The sequence below is a fragment of the Castor canadensis genome, chromosome 5 (assembly GCF_047511655.1).
Source record: "Castor canadensis chromosome 5, mCasCan1.hap1v2, whole genome shotgun sequence".
NCBI classification, from domain to species: Eukaryota; Metazoa; Chordata; class Mammalia; order Rodentia; family Castoridae; genus Castor; species Castor canadensis.
In genome coordinates, this window is record NC_133390.1 from 140,598,361 (window position 1) to 140,622,934 (window position 24,574).

Here is a 24,574-nt window from a genome sequence, read left to right on the forward strand (position 1 = left end):
GTGAAAACAGCTGGGTATCAGGACTGTTCAGTATTATTTTGGGCAGGGTCAGGAAAGTAGTGGTCCATCATTCCACCATCTGGACTGAATCCTGCATTTCCACTCATGACTTAGGTAAGTTTGTACCTAGCTGGACCTCTATTTTTGTAAGGTGGGGACAGTGATACTTACCTTAGAGTGCTTATGAGATTAAATAAGATAGTGCATACGAAGCACTTAGTACCCCTCAGAATAGCTCCTGGAACCCAGCAAGAACTCAATGATTGCATCACTGCAGTATGTAATTGTTTCTCATCACAGCCAAACTGCTCTTAGAAAAACCAAGTTATCTCCCTTGAAATGAAGCCATTTTAAGCCTGAGACACAAGCCCAAAGCAGATAAAATGTTGATGGTGTAGAGCTACTTTTCAAAATTATGAATAGATATTAGAATTTGAAATAAAATTTTGAACTGATGATACATGTATGATACATTTACATGGAACAAAATTCAAATTATATAAAATAATTTACAATGAAAAACTCCCTTCCCATTCCTGTACCTCTGTCACTTTCAGTCCCCTTCCCCTGAGACTCTTGTGTCCTTTCAGAGACACAGCTGCAAATGTTAATCTTTTATACCTTCTTTACCCTTTTTGTACACAAATATAAGTGCATTATGGATAACATTCTATGCCTTGCTTCTCCGAGTGTGTGTGTGTATGTGTGTGCGCGCACAAACAAATGGCTCTATTTAAGCAATTCCTGAAGCTCATTCCATATCAGAATCTATAGATATTAACTCAGGTTTTATACAGTTATGTAGAATTCTGCATTGTGAATACACCCTATTTTTTTTAACCTATCCCCCACTGGTGGGCATTTAAGTTGCTCTCAGAATCATTCAGTCACTACCTGTCATCAGCAGTGCTAATATGAGCAATGATACATTCACATTGACCCTTTCCGTATGGGTTGAGGGAAAGATTAAACATTCGTGATTGATTCTCATTTACCTATCAGAAACAACCAAAAGCCTTCCTTGGGATGTAAATTCCATCTGAACCAAGTTCTCTAGAAACTCAGCCAAGGCCAAAACTGTTTCTAGGATCAGTGTGTATAAAACGGTATCACATGTATTTATTATAGATTTTAGGGGAAAGAGGAAGAATAGTCGTCCCATTAACCCATCATATATTGAAAATATCATAATCAAAAATTCACTTAATATACCTAACTTACTGGGCATCATAGCTTAACATAGTTCATTGCAGAATGTTGGTTATTCCCTTCATGATAGCACAGCTGACTGGAAGCTGCAGCTTACTACTGCTATCCTTAGTGCCAGCCTGCGGAAAGAAAACCACAATTCAGAGTTCAAGTAGGGTTTTTACTGAATGAGCATCACTGTTGCACTGTTGTAGTGCCAAAACTCATAAGTAGAGCCAGCATATGTCAGAGACTATCTGTATACATGCACATACATTTTAAATCATTCTTATTTTCATCCTCCCAAATCCATCATAAGTGCCCTTGATAGCTAACACTGCCATACTTGGGATCCTGGAATGAGAGGAGGTTTGGGTTTCAGAAATACATATATAAACTTATATGAACAAATGGTTTAGAATTCTGAGTGTTCCCAAATGTCCTGCGTAGCTTTGATAACCTAGTTTTGAAAATGTGGATTTCAGTGTTCCTGTCAAGTTTTTTTTTTTTTTTTTCCAAATTCAAACTTTCAGTGAGAGGACTAGTGTCAAGTTCTGTTTTATACAAAACAAGGAGCTTACTCGGTGATATGCAAGTCCAGAGTAGTGTGACAGAGGATGATCTGCAGACCCCACAGTAAGTACACACATTAACTGCAATCATTGAGAAACTATAAGAGCAATTTGACAAAATAATTTTATGAGCATTGAATCTAATAAAATATTGGGACTGATACTTCGTGTATTCTTTTTTCTATTTTATTATCTTATTAATGCATTTTTATTGTATTTTACAGAAAGTCAGTATGCAAGGGGTTAAAATTAGAAAAACATAAAATCTGCAGTTGACCATGGATAAATGTAGCTAATCCTCTTCCTATAGGATTCTGCGAGAATGAACAGCCCATGGGAATATAGAAGCCTGTGACTGCTGCCTTGAATTTTTCAATACTCCATGAACAGTATAAGAAATAGGGGAGGGAAAAAGAGGTTGTCATTTTTAATAAGAACAAAATTTACTTTTGTTCATCAGTTAAACAATCAGGAAAACTAAAAAAAAAAATCCGTTTCTTTCTTAAAAGGTAAACTTGAAAGTTGAGGAAAAACTGTAAAGGAATTCTATTGTGGTCTTAATAAGAACATTGTCAAATAGTAGATGTTTCCAACCGCAACAGCCCAGTGGTCGTTATCAAGCCAGTTAGTTTTTACTTTAATTAATCTAATGAACTGGTTGTCTGGCTTCAGCAGACATTTTTAAAATGTCACTGCATACCTCGAGGCTGCGACTGAACCGGTGACATGCTCTCCTGCTACATTTTGATTCCATTAACTTTTGCCCATAGTGACATTTTATGTCTGCATCCTCATCTGCCCTGGTAATATGGTCAATTTGTGCTTTATTAACCCAATTAAAACACAGAAATGTTAGACAACGGAAATTTACAAAATTAGAACAATTCCTTAAAATAGACTATATTTTCAGTTTAAAAAAATATGAGAATATAGCTGCCAGATTTGGTCACCTCAGAAAGCTATGGATTGTAAATGCTGAACAGGGAAAAAGGCTAATCTAATTACAAGAGAACATATTTAAATCTTAGGTATTGTATTAATTCAGGCTTTAGCATCAGTAAGCATGGTAGGTAGAACTGGATTTCTGAAGAGGGTGCAGACTAGGTATTATGTGTACCCATAGAAAACTTGTAACCTACCTTGAGAAAAATACTGGGACTCAAGAAATCAGTTCTATCCTGAGTTAAATCTACCTGTGTCCACCAACTCTAGTAACACATTACTTGTTCTGTACAAGAATTTTAGTTTTTCTCATTTGGTCTTCCCAGTGTGTAGCACAGGTAGGTACTTGAGCATGAAGTGACTGCTCTCTTGGATACTAAGCATTTTTAAAATTCTTCAAATCATGGATCATACTAGAACACAAGAAAAGAGGAAAGAACATAATCTCTTTACCTTAGATGTAGACTACTTTTAGAATTTCCTCTTTTTGATTAGTGTACCTTTATTGTATAAAATAATAGGTTACATTATGACATTTCCATATGTGCGTAATACACTTTGATCATTGTTACCCACTCTGGTCCCTTTTCTGCTGGTCCTGTTCCTCTTCCTACACAGTCTCCCTTCTATTTCCATGCATTTATTCTTTAAGTCTAGATATAGGTGAAAATGTGATATTTGTTTGAGTCTGGCTTATTTTACTTAACATTAGAATCTCCAGTTTCATCCATTTTCCTGCAAATGATACAATTCTATTTTTCCTATGGCAGAGTAATACTCTGTTGTGTATATAGAGGACACATTTTTTACAGAATCCATTTATCTGCTGATGGGCTCCTAGGCCAATTCCATAACGTGATTATAGTGAATAGTTCTCTCTTGTATGCTGGTTTTGATTCTGTTGGTTGTATACCCTGGAGTGGTATAGCTGGATCATTCATATGGGAGTTTTATTTTTAGTATTTTGAGGAACTTATATACTGATTTCCATAGCATCTAGACTAATTTACATTCCTACCAGTAGTATATAAGAATTCCTTTTTTCCTGTGTCCTCACCAGCATTTGTTGTTTTTTTGTGTTCTTAATGATATTCATTCTGACTAGGTTAAGATGGAATCTCAATGTAGTTTTGATTTGTATGTCCTTCGTGGCTAAGTATGTTGACATTTTTTCATGTATTTATTAGCCACTTACACTTTTTATTTTGAGAACTGTCTATTAAATTTATTTGCCCACTTGTTGATTGGGTATTCTTTTGGTGCTTACTTTTCTTGAGTTCTTTATGTATTTGGGACATTCATCCCCTGCCAGGTTAATTGCAGCAAAGATTTTTTTCCCATTCTTTAGGCTATCTCTTCACTTTGCTAATTGTTTCCTTTTCTGTATTTGCACATATTTTATTGAGAATTGTTATATCTGTGTTCATCAGGGATGTTGGTATATAGTTTCTGTTTTTCATTGTGTCCTGTCTGGTTTTGGTATCAGGGTAATACTGCCTTTATAGAATGAGTTTGGAAGTGTTTCTTCCTTTTCTATTTTATGGAGTTGTTTGGAGAGCACTGGTGTTCATTCTTCTTTAAAGATCTGGTAGAATTCACCAGTGGATCCATCTGGTCGTGGCTTTTCATTGTTGGGAGACTTTTTATTACTGCTTCAATCTCAGTCTCATTGCCCACTATAGATCTGTTTAGATTGCTTATGTCCTCTTGAATCAATTTTGGTAGGTCATACATGTCTAGAAATTTATCCATTTCCTGTAGATTTTCTAACTTACAGGGATATGTTTTCAAAATACTCTCTAATGATCTTTAGGATTTCACTGGTATCTGTTGTTTTGCACCCCTTTTCATTTTCAACTTTAATAATTTGGGTCTTCTTTCTTTTTTTAGACTAAGGATTTGTCAGTTTTGTTTGTCTTTTCAAAGAACCAACTCTGTTTCATTGATTATTTGTATTTTTTTTAAGTCTTCATTAAATTTTACCCTGAATTCATTATTTCTTCCCATATACTAATTTTGGGTTCGGCTGGATTTCTCAGGCCTTGTGGTCCACCATTGTTATTTATTTGAGATCTCAGGAATTTTTTGATGTAGGCACTGTTAGCTATAAACTTCCCTCTTAATGCAGCCTTTGCTGCATTCCACAGGTTCTGGTTAGTTGTGTTTTCATTTTCATTTGATTCTCTGTTTATTATTTTGAGTCTTTTTGGGGGTGGAGATTTGTGTTTGTTTTTAGATCCTAGTTTCCTTCCTGAATTTCTCTTCCATATTACTGACTTTCTCATCCATGTCTTGAATTGTCTTTCTTAATTCACTAATCAGTATTCATCTGTTTGTTTGAATCTTCTTTGAGGTCATTGATAAGTCTTAAAAGTAGACTTTTGAATTATTTATCTGGCATTTCAACCATTTCATTACCTTTGCATTTGGTTATGGCCTCTCAGATGAGTATTCTTGCCTTGACTTTTCATATTTCTTGTGTTTCTACCTTGCAATTTGTATATCTATATAGTTACCTCTTTCAGTTTTTGTTTGTTTTTGGCAATACTGGGGTTTGAACTCAGGGCTTACATGCTTACTAGGCAGACGCTCTACCACTTGAGCCATGCTCCCAGCCCTTATTTGTTTCTTTGTAGGGGCATTTTATAGCAGCCTGCTCTTGGGGTTATGATCTGCACTACCACTCATAGGAGAAAAAGGAGACAGCAGTAACAAAAACAACAATCCCAAAACAAACCAGATTTTTAAATGTAGTATAAAACAATTGGAAACATCAACTATGCCCCCAATAAGGTTAGAAAAGAAAGGAACCAGGATACTTACAGGATAAACTAGCAGTTTAAAATTAAGTAATAAAAAGGAGAAGAGGGGAAAGGAAAAAAGAAGAAACAACATAGGAAAAATAGAAAAGTACATGGAATGATAGTATAAGAAATAATAGGGAGGGAAAACACAATACCGTAAATACAGAGAAAGACAAAACAGTAAAATTAAAATCTGCTCACTATTTCTTCCCTGCTGAGAAGAGGGTGGGTTTCCCCCCAACTCCCAGGCTTGTTTCTGCAGGTTACTTTGTAGGGGTCAGCTTTGTTTTGTTTCTGAAACCCAAGTAAGTTATACTAGAATGAGCTGTTTGTAGTCTGAGTCCTATCTGAGCAGTGGATGCTTTCCAACAATCTCTCTGGCCCTATGGAAGTATACAGATGGTACCCAATACATTCTGTACTGGCTGTGCAAAGCATGGGCTCTCATTGAACTTGTGTGCCCTGATCCCACTCAAATTGATACACAGCTGGTCTTTCTCTTCTTTCCAGAATGGGGGCTGTAGCTTGATCAATGTGTTTGCTCTTAGTTCCCTCTAATTGTGGTTTGTGGCTTTTACTTCCCAATCAAGTAGATTTGTGTCCATAAATCTGAGTCCAAGTCACAACTAGTCTCCTGGGTCCACACTAAATCTTAGATGGGTTGCTCATTAGTCAGTGAAGGGCAGAAAGGAATGCTTTGGGACTTACAGATATAAAAATGCAGTTTTCTGTTCTCCCAGACCAAGTGATTTGACTATAAGACCTCTCCTAAGATGCTTCCTTCTCAATTTGCTTTAAGTATTGATATGAACAATGAAAAAAGTATTAAGGAAGAAGGTAACACTGAGACAAGGTTATCTAATAGTCCAGCTTCTGCTGGGTGTCTTTGGAGAACAATCCCTCCTGACATGGACAGTGCGATGTCCAAAACAACAAGCCATTGAGAGAGGAAGGATGCCAGTGTAATATCCAAGACAACAAGCCATTGAGAGAGGGGCTGTGTAGTTCGAGGGCCCTTCAGCTTCCTCATGATAATGGAGACTGCCATCATTATGAGCCTAGGTATATTTTATGCCCATATTTACTGGAATATTTTGAAGCAGTAACTAGTACTGCCTTCTTCAGTGCTGAATTACATATTACTGCCCCACATTTCATTCTTAAGTCGGCTTTTCATGCTCACAGAAGTACTAGTGAATATGAATTGAATGGTAAATGTAACGAGTACTGCACTAAGCAATCATTTCATTTTTTCCTCTGGCCACCCTGACTTATGAAGGTCAGTTACTACTCCTGCACTTACCTCTCCTGGTCATGTTCTTCCTCATTTCTCCCTGGCCATGTCTATTCTGCTGTGGCTCAAGAAGTCACATTATCAAGACTGTGTGACTGTTCATTGAAGTATTAACATAGAACAGACTTGTGCAAAATCATGTGTCTATTTTGAATCATTTATAAACTAAATACATCTTGTAATCCAAACCCAGATGAAGAAATAGAACATTTCATCCTGAGGAATGCCCCCCATCCATCCCCATTCTAACTGAAAGGTGACCATTATCCTGATTTTTATCTGGATAGGCTATTTTTAGTGTTTTTGAACCCTAGGTAAATGGTATCTCCTAACAATTTTTAGTCTCTATCTGGTTTCTTTACTTAAAATTTGTTTGAGGTTTCCATTCATGGTGTTTTCTATAGCTACTCATTCTCATCATATACTGTTGTCTCTTGGTATCTATGGTAGATTGGTTCCAGGACCCCTCACCCATGACACCAAAATGAGGTGTTAAAGTCACTTTTGTAAAATGCTGTAGTGACGTCTTGCTCTTCCAGCAGTCTAATGATACAAATCTCAAACATGTTACCTTCCACCACTTCCTTGTAAGTATTTGGGGTTTGGTAATGTTTGCCCTACAACCAAAATAAATAAATGAAAACCAGGGTGCATTGAGAAAGGGAGGAGAGGAGCAGCTATGAAAGGGAGACACTGATAATGTCCTCTGTAAAGTAAAGTATATGTATTTCTTTTCTAGCAGAAAAGTGACACTGAACATATTTTTTCCCTGCTAATACTAAAATCTGTATGAAAATCAGAGTGGGTCACAAATATATCAAAGAGGAATAATTTACAACCCTGAAATGACTTGTTTTTTTAAACCTAATTATATGAAGTCCTACTTCAAAATTATGAAATATCTGTTAAATCATAAATATTTCTTAGGAAAGGGAGAGATTCCATTGCCTAATGGGAGGTGGAGTTGAGGAACAAAAGAAAAAAGATTGTATTATTGATTACTTTTGAATACTTGGAAAATTCTATGAGTTTTGAATTATTGCTCTAAAGTTGAAAACTGTAGGAACTCATTAAAACTGTGGCTAGATTTGTGTGAATTAATTTTTAATCTGTATGAAAGGACAGTTTCACATTGATTTACTTGACAATGTCCTTTTAACTCTTTTCTGGTTGAAAAATAATTTTTAACCCCCATCTTAAGCTTGATATGAGGTAGATACCTATAATCCCAAGGAAGGAGAGACAGGAAGATCTTGAGTTGGAGGCCAGCCTGAGCTACACAGTGAGTTCCTGCCTCAAAAATGCCTACATACATACATAATTCCATCCCATCTTAATTGTTGGATAAGAATGCAAAAAATCTTGTTTCATTTTTTTTTTCTTGGTGCATGTACATTTATAATTGTTATATTTTCTTGATAGATTATTCCCTTTTTTATTTGTTGTATCCTTTTTTATCTCTTGTGAATAATTTTAGATTGAAATCCACTTTGCCAAATATCAGTATAGCTTCTCCTTTCTTTCTGTTTCCACTTGCTTGGTCTATCACTTTTCATTCTTTCACTTTTAATCCATGTGTGTTGTTGTAGGTGCCATGTGGTTGTATTTTTTTTAACTCAATTGGCAAGTTAGTGTCTTTCATCGGATAGCGAAGACCATTTACTTTTAAGCTTCTGATTTGGAGGGTTTTCTTGTTTCCTGTGGCTCTTTTCTATTTTTCCTGGGTTGTTTTGAGTGTTATTGTCTTTCATCTTTATTCATCTTTGGGCTTTGCTTCTTTATTGCATTGAATATGCTTGATTCTTTCCTAATTTTCCTGTGTTCATATATTCCTCTTTCAAAATTCATTCTGTCCTGGGTCTGGTGTTTGTGACTATCTTCTTTCCTCTTCTGTGTGTATTATTTCCTTAATTATCTTCTGTAATAAAGGATTGATGGATAAAACTGCTTTAGTTTATGCTTATCCTTGAAGGTCTTTATTTTTCCATCAAATCTGAAGAGTATCTTTGCTGGATTTAGTAATATTGATTGGCAATTATTTTCTTAAGGAGCTTAAAATATATCATTCCTTGTTTTCCTGGCTCTTAGGGTTTCTCTAAAAGATCTGATGAACTACTGACATATTTCCCTTTGTAAGTAGGCATTTTTCTCTTGCAGCCTTCAATATCAATCTTTGGCCACTTGTCTGGGAATTTTGATTATGATGTGGGATGTAGATGATCTTTTCTGGTCATGTCTATTTGGGGTTAGAGAAGGAGAAAGGAAGAAGGAAGTTGAAGACTGTGAGGTGAAGAAAATGGAATGAAGATGTAAGAAATAATAGTGTGCAAGAACACTATAATTAATGAAGAAAAAGATAATATAGAAGGGAATGAAAAAGTTTAAGAATATTGTTAATACAAAAAGAGAAAAGAAAAATACATGCATATACATTTATGGCTCAAAAAAAAATAAAATGGTCTAGTGCTTGCACATAACCTGTCCACATCCATATACTTTAAATCAGGTCCAGATTGCATACAATACTTAATATAATGTACTTCCTATGTAAATATTTGTTATTGTGTATTGTTTATTAAATAGTGACAAGAAAAAAACCTGCTTATATTCAGTGAAGCCACGGCCTTAAGTCGAGTATATGAATAAAACATGCTATGAGCAAGGCTCAAACAAGTGCTGGAGAGACACCAAGGATCTGTGAATTAACATGAGCCCGTAGCAGAGTACACCTATGTTGCTTCATCCACATATAGTCCGCATAGTATACCACATGCTACAAATCCAAGTTTTGCATTTTGAAAGTTTTTAGAATTTTTATGAGTATTTTTGATTTGCATTCGTTTGAACCTGTGCATGTGGGAAGTATAGATACAGAAAGCAGACTGTATATTACACTTTTAGTGACTCACAGCAGTTTACCCTTCTAACTTCTTAATGGACATCTGTATGGTTTACAGGGGTTTGTTTTCTCCTTTAAAATAATACTGCTATGAGGAGTTTTGAGCTTATCTTTTAGTAAACATATGTATGCATAGTGGCAGAGGTTGACAAACTGCTGCTATCAAGGGCTAGACCATTGCATGTTTCCCTCTTCTGGGCCCATACCACCTATGTTGCTGCTACTCAGCTCTGCAGTGGTAGCAAAAAACAGCCATAAGACAGTACAGAATATGGAACATGTATTACAATAAAACTTAGTTTCATATAGTTTATATATGACATGAAGTAATATTATTCAAATTTTTTACCATATAAAATGTAAAAATCATACTTAGCACTTGAACCATTTAAAAGAAAGCAATTAGCCTGACCTTGCCTGGCCTGTGGTTATTTTTGGCTGATCCTATCTTGGGTTCTCGAGGTAGAACTATTGGGTCACATGATGTAGATACTAAACTATAGAAGACAGTGCCAAACAACTTTCCAGATTGAGATTGTTTCCAGTTGACAACATGTAAATAGGTTTTTTTCATTTGTTCATTTATTTGAGACAGGGTCTCATTATTGTTGCCCAGGCTAGTTTTGAACTCCTAGAGTCAAGTGATCCTACTGCCTTACCTTCCTGACTTCTGGAATTACAAGTCTCGTGCCACTATGCCCAGCTTGTAAATAGCTGTTTTTTTCTTTTTATAAATGAGTGAAGGTTTAAATTTCGTGATGCCTTAGGAAAGAGTTTGTGTATTTTTGACTCTTGACTGCTTATGGTTGCAAGAAGTTAGATGTTTAAGTAAATGGCTTCCAATGCACTTAGTAGCAAAAATAAATGAAGTGTATGATTGAAAAGTGTTGCCTATGCACCTTGTATTTGGTTTATTGCTTTACTATTAATGGACCTAATCAGCAAACACAGTTTGTTCTATCTTGAATTTCATGGTCCCTTGACTAGTCCTATAATGTTAGTCCCATATGCTTTACATTTACAAATCTTTCAAATGTACTTTCTCTTTTTAAAATGGATTATGTTTCTTATTTTAATAAACTTCTGCAGCCTTGTTGCTCAGCATTCAAAATTAAATTTGGGCTTTAGAAATCCTTTCCTGCATAATCTGAGTGAATGTGCCCTTTTGATTGACTGCACAGTTTATCTTGGTGAAGGTTTAATTAATAATGTTTGTAAGTATAATGTATTACTTACAGGAACCCTTGTATAAAATGTGATTGACACTGAGAGTATTTACACAACCACACATGCATTTATATCCTTGATCATTGGGGATCTGTGAGGTTGGTGTCATCCTAATGGGTTGTGCTGTGATGTAAGTAGCATGGATTCTCTAAGGAAACAGGCCTTGATTGGCAGATGGTTCTAGAAAGTATTAACTCATTGGGTCAATAGATCTCATTGTATTTACTCACTGTCAGTTACCTGGGTTGAACTGCCCTCTGTGTGGGGCTTTCCTTTATCTTCTCATGTTTACTGCACAGCCAGGACAGAAACTCCCTTCTGTATGGATGTGAAAGCCCTCACTACTCATGGTGTAAGCAGCTGTTAGCATAGTTTGGTTCATTAGACTATTTGGTTTTACTGATCAGGTTGTGTATTTAGAATAGGGGTGTTATGCTCTGTCTTCTCCATAAAAACCTTGATTTTTATTATTGTTGAGGAGAAGCAATTCATCAGGGGTGATCTGTGCTCACCAACAAGTAGATGTGCCCCCCTTTCAGAAGGAAGCTGTGAGAAGCTGGAAGCCTGTCCTTTTCCTTTTCTCCCTTTCTACAACCTTCTCTAAATCCCCTTCTTCTTTTTTCTTAAATTCTCTTCTGCTAATGGTTGTGGCTCAAATGGCTGAGAAATCTACATGTAGTCCAGAAATTCACCACCATCTTCCTTTCTCCTGTTAAAGAAGGCCTCCTTTAGTTATTTTTTTCCCCCTTCTATTTTATCTGGGAGGAAAGGGTAAAAAGCAGTTTGTGAAAAAGGTGAACTGTGGATATTTCGTATTTTATTTTCTACATAATTAGCAGAGCTAAGAATCCATATGTTATGAGACATCACAGCATTACACAGGCACTGTTCTAAGTACCTCCATATAATTTTGTATTTTACTTTCACAAGTGTGTTTCTGATGTCTGTAGATGATGGTAGTTTTTAACTGAAAATGTGAGTAGGCCCTTCAGGTGTGATTTCTCTTAGTAAAAGTGTGGCTTAAAGTTCATCTGGCTTCCATAAGCCTGCAGATTTTATTAATGGGGACTTTTGGAGAACAGGTCTCTCGGCTGTCATTTTTGGCTAATGCATTTTTGTTTTGTCTTTGATTCATCATTTTAGAGTTCCATCTTCAGAACATTATATAACAACCTATAATAAAATTCAGCTTTGGAAATATGCTTGAGATTAAGTGAAATATGTTTTAAATAAAATAAATTGAGATAAAGTACGTAAAATAAATTTTAGAACTTTGTATGGAAATAAGCTCCTTTATTTTATTTTTTAAATCTGTATTGTTTTGTTATTACTTTGATTGCACATGTGTTTGTCATAGGAAATTTAGAACTTAAAGTATAAAGAAAAAAATTAGGCAGTAATAACTTCTGATTCTATTTTGGAATATTGAATACATGGAACATCTTTGTCAGGTTCAATCTGTTTTTCTTATATCTATTTTATTTATGATATTTTTCTATATGTCAAATATATTATAAATACTAATACATGTTTATATATTAAAAATATATAAAGGACATATTCTGTATGCTAAATATATTTTAAATATTAAATATGTATTTGTTATATGATACATAAATATATGCATATTCTGTGATAATGTATGCTCCTCCAAAAATTATATGTTGAGGTCCCAAAACCCAATGTGACTGTATCTGTTGGTAGTCTTTTTAGAGGGTACTTAAGGTTAAGTGAAGTCATAAGAATGGGGCCCTCGTCAATAGGACAGTTGGTTTTGGAAGAAGAATAAGAGAGAGAATGGCCAGAATGAACATCTAGTGACAGTGGTGCCCTCCTATAAGTCATGAGTGGAAGCACCTTGATCTTGGATTTCCCAGATTCCATAACTATAAGAAATAAATGCCTGTTGTTAAAGCCATCCAGTGTGTGCTGTTTTGTTATAGTGTTCCAAGCAGAGAAATACATATGTATACCTATATGTGAATTATCCATATATCCATAAATACAAAGACAAACTTTAAACAGTAATTAAGATCATTTTCAATGTAATGTAATGGACTATTTTAAATCATCTCATTGCGTTATCACAAATCATACTGTGGTGAATGTGTTATATAATTTTTAATATATTTCAAGTGCTTTGCTATCTTAAAGCAACTTAGACTTGATTTCCTATATTCAGTGAACTGAAACAAGTCTAACTTTTTGTGTCATGATTTAAAGCTTTATTTTCTTTTAAATTTGGCAATTATAATAATGTCTCGGAGTTTATTGTGATTTGAAGGCATTTTAAAATTCTGATTCTTGTGTTGCAGACTTAGAAGACATGTAACTGAGGTTATTGAAGTTAACAGTATATCAAAAGTGGATGGTTCGGTTATAAGTACAGGAAAAACACATGAGAAGGCATGAGCTTTTATGCTTGAGCTGTAGACAACAGCATAATGAGGTGTAACAGCATAGATTTTAGAGAACTGATCTGAGTTTAGTAACCAGCCCAGTAGCTGTGTTGGTTCAGCAGGTGATGTAGTCCCTTTATAAGGCTCAGTTGTCTTGCCTGTAAAACTGGTTGGGACTTGACGAAGCATACTGAATACATCCCACATCTGTGGCATTGGTGGTCGAATGACTACTCAGAGCCCTTTTTTCCTTCCTAGGTATAGACCATCCCAGATTGCCAAGTCTATGGAATGATTGTGTACTGGGAGGGCAGTGGCACTCAACATCAGATTCTGGCTTTTGCCTTTGTAAATTGCAAGAAGAACTGTCTTCAAGCTATTTCATTACATTGCTCAACCAAGTAGAGGAGCAGCCTTTCTCACTTTGGTCAGTGTGGGACAGAAACACCTCAGTGTTCCTGTGGCACTGCATGTTATTTACTGGTGTGCTGCACTGAGTTATTCCATGGAACTCGGGAGGAAGGATGTGTAATTTATGATTGGACATTGAAAGCCTATTAGTGTCTAGTTTGACTAGGGGAGTTGAATTTTGCTATAGGTCTGAAAGTTTATGCAAATAGATTTCTAAGATCACGTGACTCAAAATTATGTTGGATTTAACATTATTTGTAATAACTCAGTCATGTACCAGTATTGAAACATTTTGGATAAACCAAAATGGTGGTTATAGATTTCACAGTTTTTGGTTAATTGTAATTCTGATTATTTATGCTAATGGAGGGTAACAGATATGAATGGTGATGATCATCTCTATTGTCTATAACATTGTTAAGTAAATATAGGTAAACTTAGAAGTTACCAGATTGATGCATAGGTATATGTAGATAGGTATGTTTATACTATATGGATGGTATCTTTACATATTTTATAGATCTATATCCAGGTCTAAGGATGTAGCTAAAGATAATTTGTAAGAGTGTGTATTTTACTCACTGATATATCTCCAGTTTAAACTAACACTGAATCACAGAAGAAGCTAAGGAGTTAGGTCATAGCACTTGTCCTTTGAGCACCCCCAAAATGCACCCAGCAGACCAGAGGTGTTGGTTGTCTGGAGGTTGCAACACTGTGGCCTAATTCTGAATACAAAATAAGTGGGAGCTTTAAAAAAATGCCTTTTCCCCAGGTCCTGTCCTGGAGGCACTCATTGAATTTAAAGGACTGGGTACTGGCTCAGGCGTAGACAGGCTTACAGTGGACGCAAGCAGGTTCTATGTGATTTCTAGGGGAGGGGAAGAATGGGTAAGATTGGAAATGGGAACATTTGCCAAGAAGATATCTCTTGAGCAAAGGCTGGAAATAGAAATGAGCTTAGCATATTTCTGTGAGTGAGAAACGAGCAGATCAGCTTTACAAGATGAGTTTTCAGGCCATTGTCAAGTAGATGTGTTCTGGGATACAACATCCCACCTAAAATAATCCTTTCATTTAGCTGTCTTACTATATGTTAAAGTTTGTAATATACAGAAAATGCCCTTGTACAATCAGCTGAGAACCTCTTGGATATTCTGAGCTTCCATTTAGGTCAAATATCCTAAAGTACTTATGATCATAAGATCCCGCTCTACTTAAAAAGTCTAGTTAAATATTAATGTGAGGAAATTTGCTCTTGCATATTTTCACACATAATTTCTTTAATTGGTATTATGTATTTTGCATAATTTAAATACCAGCATCTGGATGATTTGCTCAGCGAAGGGAACTGTTTCATCAAAAAGATCCATACAGCTTCTTTTCTGAACTGCATGCCAACATTTAGCTGTTCGGTGTTTAAATAAAGAATGATGTTTCTGCAGTGGGAAGTGTAGTAGAAATTGAGCTGCCCCAAGAGTTTCTGTTTTTTAAAAGGACAATATTAATTGTACTTACTGGTTAGGGACCAACTGTTAGTAATACAAGGAAATTTAGGTGTGTTATGCCATTGAGAAAGCCAGGGCTTTCTTTTCCTGGTTCTGCCCCAATGTGTCCTGGGACTACTCATTATCTGTTGTAAATGTGTTCCTTTTTATCATAGGTACTGTATTATGAGTTGTTTCAAAGTCATGGAAAAAGCTTGGTTTTTACATTCCAACTTCAATTTCTATGATATAGTAGGTGCCATCTTTTATATCAACTTTGCCATGCTAGTTGCACAATTTTTGAACTCACTAAATTATGCATGATGATAGCCTATTAGAATCAAATCTTAACATTTTAGCAAATTTTCTTATTAGTTTCTGAATATGTCTGGCCATTTTAAGTATTTGGAAGTTCAAGTGTTTCTTTTGCCTGACAAGTGATATCAAAACAGAATGATAAGAGATAATCTTGGCTCTGGATACTGCTCATTATTTTGATCTTCCTAGACCCCATCCTCATTTGCTCATTCCCTGGGATTGACAAGTTGGCCTAGACTCACTGTGCTTTCTGGAGGGTCATATAGACAGTAAAGTAATGATTGGTAATTTTGATATCCTTGAATGTTCCAAAGATAATAGGGCAGGTAGAGTAGTGGAGTGTGCCTTGGCACAGGAGTGGAACATTGTAGAAGAGGTAAACCTCATCTAAGCAGTGACCTTGTCCATCTAACTCATTGGTGTCTCTAATGCCTCTGACAACAGGCAACATGTGGAAAAAGAGCAGATTAGCAAGAAGGGCAAGCCACAGAAAACTGGGGGTGAGGTGGAGAATTGCCCAGGCAGAAACAAGAGCACATGGAGAGGCCCTGCAATGGAATGAGGAGGCCACTGTGGCTGGAGTGTTGTGAGTCAAGTGGACACTGGAGGAGCAGGAGGTCAGAGAGGTGGGTGAGTGAGATGTGGGGGTAATTTTACTTTAAATGCTTGGGAAACCATTATAGGATTTTTGCACTTAGCCTCTTGAGACTTTGAAAAGATGACTCTGGCTGCCATATGGCAATAGATTGTAAGATGGCATGTGAAAAAGCAAAACCACCAATAGAGGAATGCCAGAGACTCCTGGCAGAAAACTGAGGTAGTTGGGACTAGGGTAATGGAGACAGAAAATTTTGTGGGTGCTTCAGATATCATGCAAGTAGAGTTGATAGGACCTACTATGGTCTGGTTTTGTGGTTTGAGGCAAAGAGAGAGAGAGGTGAAGGTTGACCCATTTTTGATTCTTTCTTTCTTTTTTTTTAAAAAACCTGTGGATTGTTGACTCTCCATTCCTACCTGAGCCTCCTCCTTCCTGGAGCCTAGTTCTGATAGAGGCTAACCCCCAGTGGATTTCCAGTATTTAACTTTTACAGACTGTTCTTTTCCTTCTCTTTTTTTGGTTTTATTTTGTTGCTTGAGTTTTACAAAAATATTACTTAAGTAATATTAATAAGGTCTTCACGTGAAAGATTACATATTACCAGTCAGCGTTACTGGGACATGGAACAGGCCTAGTTTTATTCACTTCATCATTCTTTTTGGGAACATGTCAAAAAAAAAAAAGTTACTTCCTGTAGGAGCACAAGGGGCCTTCTTATTCCTTTCCATCATTGCTTGGTCAGTGACATGTGCAATGCAGGGTGGTAGTTGAAGCAGTTGACATTTTCATTGGCTTCTTGGTATTCTTGCCAGCATTTCCTTTCTCTGTTAGGTGGACAAGATTCTTTTAATGTGGAAAAATTGGAAAGAATATATAAGAAACATTGCTGAATTTAGCTGAATGCCAGATTATTGTTTACTTTTGGGATTTTAGAACTAATTTCTTTTGTTGTGATAGTGATTATTTAGCATTTATAGATTATTTAAAAAAATTTAAGTTACCAGACAGTACTTGGAGTCAAATTGGTGAATGTTTTTTTTATCAAGTAAACAATATGTACTTGCTGAGCTACCTGGAAAATATTGCAAGGAAACACCAACATTTTTTTCTTCACTAATGATAAAAATTTCCCATACATTTATCATATTATCTTGCAACTCTCCAATTCCCATATTCTGATTAAAGGAGTAAAACAGTTGAGAGTGTTGCTACTTAAGCTCAATTAGTCTAAAATATTTATTATCAAGAGTCCATCAACCTCCGCAGTGCCTTTCAAGTTGTCCCTTCCTTTCTAGTCACCTCTCCTTTCTTCCTTTATTCCTTTTCATTCTGTACATCTTTGCTGTATTCATCTTCATAAGTCTCAACCAGTTCCTATTTTTAAAATTCTCAATGCTTTCCCAGTTTCTGAATAAAAAATAATGACCTACCTGCCTGACTTATCAGATCATTTTTTCCAGGTTTATCAGCTAAACTGGATGTCTACTGGTTCTTTGTACTTATGCCCATGTTTTCTGTCTCCATATCTTTATTCCAAACCTGGAATACTCCTGTTTCCTTCCTTCTTTTTGTAGGCTTTTGTAATCCTGTTCTTGACTTTGATGCTAAAGAGTCAGTTGGAGATGATATCACAGATTTCAAAGAAATAATAGTAAAAAGAAAACAAACATACAAGCCTGCAGTAGCAATATTCTTGAAATCACTAAGGGGAGGAAGATGAGTAAAGGTCATGAGCTCCTCACTAAGTGGAAGGAAAGAGTGTGATAAGGTGTTCCTAATTCTATGCTTCAGAAGCTGATCCCATGATGATTCTCAGTGCCCTCCACTCTCAATAGGATCAGGTTAGCCCTCTTGTTTTGTTTTGCTTCGTTTTTGTTTTTTTGGTGGTGCTGGAGTTTGAACTCAGGACTTCGTGCTTGCAAGGCAGGTGCTTTTCCACTTGAGTCATACCTCCAGCCTGGCTGTCCTATTCTTGTTGAGAGGTATTAGCAAATGCTAATAATGGTGACTGGAGTGAAGAGAAAAGCAGAACTAATGCCCTCTTGTAAGCAAAGTGCTGGTGAAACAAGGAAGCTAAGGGCTTCTTTCCTACTCCCTCCCCATGGGAATGGGGTCTGCTCTCAAGCAGGAGGGAGCCCATTAAGGGATATATCTCTTATTTTTGGTAAAAGAGGGCAGAGCTTGGGAATTTGAACATAATATTTACCGTGTCTCAGTTTCCTGTCCTTGATCATTCCAGACTACTCAGTCTTCTAACTAGAAAGATCACAGATATGGCAGAATAGGATTCTTATGTTATAGCATATGGAATTTTCTGTACAGACACACCTAAGCATATGCAAGGCAAAGAAAAAAGTAGGCCCATTTATATACATGTAACTGTAGCCATAGATGAATGGATATGAAAAAAAAAAAAAGAAAGAAGAAAAATGAAAGACAGCATTCAAAAGACAGAAGATCCCAATCTACATGAAAACATAACTCAAGGCATAGACAAGAGTTCCTTACAATTGTTTCCTTCCATGGGACAAGTCAATGGGAAACCCGTACTCAGTAAACAAAGCAAGATGATAATAAAAAAACAGAATGAGATGAAAAAAAGGAGATTCTAAAACAACATCATTGCAGGACTAAGAAATGAAATTAGAAACCTCAAGGAAAGGAATAGATGCTAGTAAAAATCAAGTTAGTAAGAGTAAATGCTGAATATTCTCAGTGAATACAATGAAATGATCCAGATATTAAAGCAATGGGAAGATGAAAGATATGGAGGACAGTGACAACATAATACAAGGATAATTAGTGTTCCTGAAGTAGACACTCAACAAATGAAGCAGAAGATGGAAAGTAAAACAAGGCAATTTGTGTGAAATGAAAAAAATAAAAGTACTGACTGTGCTGATTAAGAGAATTTCATGTGTCTTAGGAAAACAGAAAGTGCAGAATCTTCAACATTGAGATTTACCCTAATTAAGCTATTGAATTTCATGGATAAAGGAAAACTTCTTTAAATATCCAGGCAGAAAACCAAATTATCTTCCATGCACTTAAAGTTAGACTAGCTTAGTACTTCTTGAATAGCATTCAATTTTAACAATAGATTCATGTCTTCAGTGTTCCGAGGGAAAGGAAATAGGATCAAATGTGCATTCAGGTTTCAGGGCAGGAAGAAGACATCCTCAAACAGATGCACACTAAGGGAATGGTGCTTCTAGCCAAACCACGGAATGAAAAAATATGTGCACATAGTAAACAGGTTCCAAAATGTCTTTTTTTGATTTAGAGGCATATTTTAGGAAATACCTCTTGTAATAAAGAAACATGTAGTCGAACTACAATAAATCATTCAAATTATTTTCCATCTGTTAAATTTTGACAAAATAACATTCAAGTTTTTAAAAAATTGAAAAGTAGCTCTGCTATATAGGATTTTCTTCTTTTGTGGTACTAAGGTTTGAACTCAGGGGCTTGAGCTTGCTGGGTAGGTGCTCTACCATTTGAGCCACACCCAAGTCTGGGATTTTTCTTTTTATGGAAGTCTTGCGGCTTGATTTCCTCCTGTTCTCCAGATACCCACAGTAGGCATGTGCTTTAAATCCCCACACACTTTGATAAGTGTTTATGTTCCAGGTTACAGAAGTTAAGTGTACTTAATAAGATGGGGGCCACCTCTACAAAATTTCACTAATGAAATATTTAACTCTCTGTAGAATAAATTTATACAAAACGATTCTGACATTTAATTTTTGGCTATTTGGACAAAAAACAATTAAAAATCATTCCCTTCAGTACCAAATATTCAGTATCTATTGAGTAATTACTATGTGCCTGGTGTAGCTATATCTACCTAGTAAACTCAGTGTGAGGAAACAATCTCTGCTTTCAGAGCACTCTTTATTTAGGGGGCAGACACATTGCCAAAGTTTTCCCAAGCAAATCATAGTTTCCAGGTGGGCTGTCCCAAAAAAACAATAGGTTTTTGTTGTCGAAGAGTTTTTTTTTGTTGTTGTTTGATTTTCTTTGATTTGCTGGTGCAGGGGATTAAACCTAGGGCTTTTGTGTGCTAATCACATGCTCTACCAATAAGCTACACTGCCAGCCAGTGAGTTTTTGTATATTTCATAATTTATTCATTTATTCAAGAAAGTTGCTGGATTTTGTAAGGCACAGTCCTAGATATTAAGGATATAGCTCTAATTAAAAGAGGTAGAATCTTTGATCAATGGGGGGGTAACAAGTGACTTCCCCTCACATCCTCATGCAGTCTCCCCTGGAATCTAGGCAGCCCTGCCTGCCACCCCTTACAAAGCCCCCAGAAAGGGGGTGATTCTGTGTCAGCCCCAGCACAGGATGCATGTTTTCAATTAGAGGTGCTTTATCTGAAAACGTGAGTGGATGTTGAAGAAAGACTTATTGGGCTTACTATTCACAAATGTAATAAACATGATGCTTACAATAAACTGATGTTCTGTGTTGACACTTTTAGTCAGTCTATAGTGTTAATCTTTTTTTGTTTCCCACCAAATCAGCTTTGTTGCCTGAAAGCTTTGATTGAACGCAAAATATTTGTAACTCTACATATTTTGTGTCTTTCTTTCTCTGGGGCCTAATGTGCCAGAAGTTGGGGGAGGGTAGCCACCTCTGCTACGTTAAGTATTCCATCTTATCTGAGAGATGTTTCGTAAATTATGTAAAACAGTAGATGCCACTCAATAAATATTTTATATGTGATAGATATTTTTGTCTGAAATTACTTTTTCACTTGAGCAATGATTTAAACCCTCGTTTTCAGTTTTATGAGGTGACACTTTTATAATATCATGTAGTTGAATGCAGCTTGAATGTCACAGAGCTTTAGGGCAGCATTAATCATGAATTCATCTGCCCCCACTCTCAATCCTGGAAAACTTCTTGTAGTCCAGGTTTTACCCATTTTGTATATGGAAGAGTTTGTGAGTGTGCACTTATGTGTGTTTTTTGGTACATGTGTATATTGGGGGCGTGGGTGGGAACAAATAATGTTTTTGGTCTAATGACTCCAAAATTATGAACTTACAATGCTTTTCAGTGTCTATGAGACTTACTTCAAGGAAGAAAAAAAAAAAGTGTTTTTCAGTTTTTTAAAGAACATTAAACTAAACTTGGATGTAGTCCAAAGCCATTTTTCTAGTTTGAGTAGGAGCTATTACAGTTTAAAATATTGCCTTTTCATTTCAGGGGGATGGTTTATTGTCCACTTTTTTTTTTCACAGAAAGAAAATACATATGCTTCTGGACTTAGGAGAATAGCCACTTTTCTTTGCATATGGACTTAGATACCTGAAACAATTCATTGCTATGGAGCTACTTACCTTGTGTGTAGTACTGTGACACAGTTCAAAGCGACCAAACCTTCCATTGGGGACATTGTTTTATGAAATGGAGCAGGGTGATTAAATTGCATACTGTAGTATATATATATGTATCTTTAAAAAAGAAATCACATACTTCCCACTTCTGCTTGCTTTACCTCAGCAGAAGGAAAAGCATGAATTCTTCCAGTATTTGAGAGGTAGGAGTAGGGGTTGTTTTATGTAGAGTATTCATTTTAGCTAAGATTTGCAAGGGCCTTAGTATAGTAAATCAAGGTTACTTAAGTCTCCTAACCTCAAAGACTGAGGTTCCCAGCCATGGAATGAGAGCCTGTCTGATAAGAGGAGTAATTGAAGAACAATGATATGCTTCATTTCCTTTTCTTGAATCTAAGTTATGCACTGGTCATTTTCTCTGCGTATCTATTTAATGGTTGTTAAATTAAATTGCTTTCTTTCAAGTGGTGATTTTTATGTGGTTTTTTTTTGAACCATCTTTTTTTTCCTACTTCTCTCCATTGCCCTCTTGTGTGACTTCAGGTCTGTGGATATGCATTTGAAACTTCAAATGTCTTCAGAGAAGAAGGCCTGGTTGAATTTCTCTGTCTTCAATGTCCTCTCCCCAGAACCTCTTTGGAATTCCCTTGTCTGCAACTTTAAGTTTTTCTTTGGCACTAGTTTGAGAAATTCTGAATCCGTTACTTAAAGAATGGTAGACTGTGTGTTGTTTGAATGCTTAAATAACACCAAAATATAATTTATTTGTGCCGGAAGTGTTAGGAATAGTGTCTATGTTTTGGGTGGCTTTGAGATACAGAGATGTGTCTTGATCATTGCTGTCTGATAGAAAGATAAAGAAAGAGATTCATCACAAGTGTCTCTGACCAGAGCCCTGGTTAATAGCTTGAAACTTGCTTCCCTATTACATCCATAACCACAACACGATGTCATGCTGTTTGGTGTGAACCAATCTGAACTAGCACAGCTTAACCTTAAGACTGAAAAATTCACTTCCAATCTTTATCTTTTGGAATTTGTCAGCTTTTCACCTTGACATTTCCTAAAAGGCCTGATTTTTTTTTTTTTTTTGGACAGTAAAAAGTTTTTTAAATAAGAAATAAAATATTGCTTAACAATCTTAAGATCACTCTTCCTTCCTAAGTAACCTTTTCCTATTCTCTTTTCTCCTAATTTCAGGAGCAAACTCTAGCCCTTAGGAAAGAAGGGATTGGAGTTGTTTTGGATTCAGAGCTGCCTCATTTGATTGGCATTGATGATGACCTTCTGAGTACTGGAATCATCTTATATCACTTGAAGGTAGAAACTGCTTAAGTGGAACATTCTAATTTTGTTCCCAGTTTTCCCTTTAGACTCTAGCAAGGTTTATTATAATACTTTATGGCCATGAATTCAACTTTTAAATTAAAGAATATACAACAAATCCTTGAGCCCTTTGGGGATTTTTCAGCAGTTCATTGGGATTCTGTGGTATTTGAAGTTCTCATGTTTATGTAGTTCTAAAGTTAAATGACGAGTCATTCATTTTGGTTTCTATTTTGAAGAATCAGCAAAAGGGAGATAAGGAGCAAAATGTCAAAAAGACTAAGGAGGAAAGTTGCAAGCAGCTAGAACTGGAATTTAATACGCACAGTTTCCTTCTTTCTCATGGTTGATTATAAAACTGTGCCTCCTTCCTAGATTGTTGGACTTGGTTCTGAACAGGTTACCCATGTCCATAGAACAGAGTTCCAATTACTATCAATGGTTGTTTCCGGGACCTTGTCTTTAATATCCTCTCTCTGGTCCATGACCTATCCCATATATCATATCTTTAGACATAAAGAATCCCCTGGCCACTGAAAGAAACTCAGTGAGATTGCTGGTTTAAGAAAATTATTGATACATGAAAGTCTTCTGAAGCCTAACCATTGTTGAGCAGTAAGCCTACGGAGTGGTGCATGTCATTGTATAGCCCATGTTGGGTGTCCATGCAGAGTCTTAGCCTATTCTGCAGTGGGGCTGTGGCTGCCTATGACATTGCTCATCCATCGGCCACCAGGTTGCTTGAACTTCAATGAAAAGTGGAGAAGCGACCTGTCCTCCAGATCTTACTAATAAATGTTACTTGACTTTTCTTCCCAGGAAGGTCAGACATATGTTGGTAGAGAAGATGCTTCAACAGAGCAAGATATTGGTGAGACTATCAATTATCTCTTCCCAGTGATTTTTTTCAACTATTATAGCAATCAGTATATATATGTCTGTGATTTTACACACAATTTAAGAGAATAACACAGAACAGTTAATTTAGTGAGTAAAATGGAGCTTTGAATCCTTTGTCACCTACATATATTCTCTACCATATCAGTACTTTCTAAAGTACAGTTACTTTAATTATCTATGCTTGTTAGTGGATAATGATTGATAAAAATAAGCCAACAGGTACAGATAAGGATTTCAGGCTTTTCTAAGGACACTTGAAGAGATATAGACACTTATATTTGCGCAAAGATGACAACAAAGTATAAAACAACACACCTGATATTTGGGAGTTTCCCAAAAGTTTTTACAATGTCCACAGAGAGCCAGTGAGTCTACCTGAGCAGAGGAGGTCCCACCAGGCTTTCAGAGCATCACATGGGCAATTTGTGGAGAATGATATGGTAGTGATGGTTGTATATGTGTCGGGGGCAAAGTAGAGAGTAGGAAAGAAAAATGTCATTCAAATGTGTTTAGAATTGCTGTAAGTGAACTTGCTTTCTCACTAAATGTAAGCTGTTAATCAAACCAATCCTGGCATGTTGCTATGTGAATTTACTATTTCCCAGGAGCCCAGGGGAGCTGACAACCTGCCCCCAAAGTCCCCAGGTTCAAGTGTTTTTGAGTAAGCTTTGATATTAGGCCTTTTGGTTGAATTATGCTTTTGACTTTTAAAATAACTGTGAATGATGTTGAGTCATAAGAACGCATGCTGTCTATGACTAGGAATGTTCAGTAGGGCAGTTCTCTCTCTGTGGAGAGAGTGGGAGCTACTTGGTCTGTATTCCTGAGCAGGTGGCCGAGTGCATTGCCTAAAATCATAGG

At 36.2% G+C, this 24,574-nt stretch overlaps 1 protein-coding gene across 12 annotated transcripts in view; it reads left to right on the plus strand.

The window, feature by feature from the left end:
* Positions 1 to 24,574, plus strand: part of Kif16b (kinesin family member 16B) — a 304,402-nt gene that overhangs the window by 130,405 nt on the left and 149,423 nt on the right. For all 12 annotated transcript variants that reach the window (XM_074074285.1, XM_074074287.1, XM_074074288.1 and 9 more), the window contains 2 exons: positions 22,688 to 22,807; positions 23,633 to 23,684. In XM_074074285.1, the coding sequence (XP_073930386.1) occupies positions 22,688 to 22,807; positions 23,633 to 23,684 (172 nt within the window). The remainder of the gene's footprint in view (positions 1 to 22,687; positions 22,808 to 23,632; positions 23,685 to 24,574) is intronic.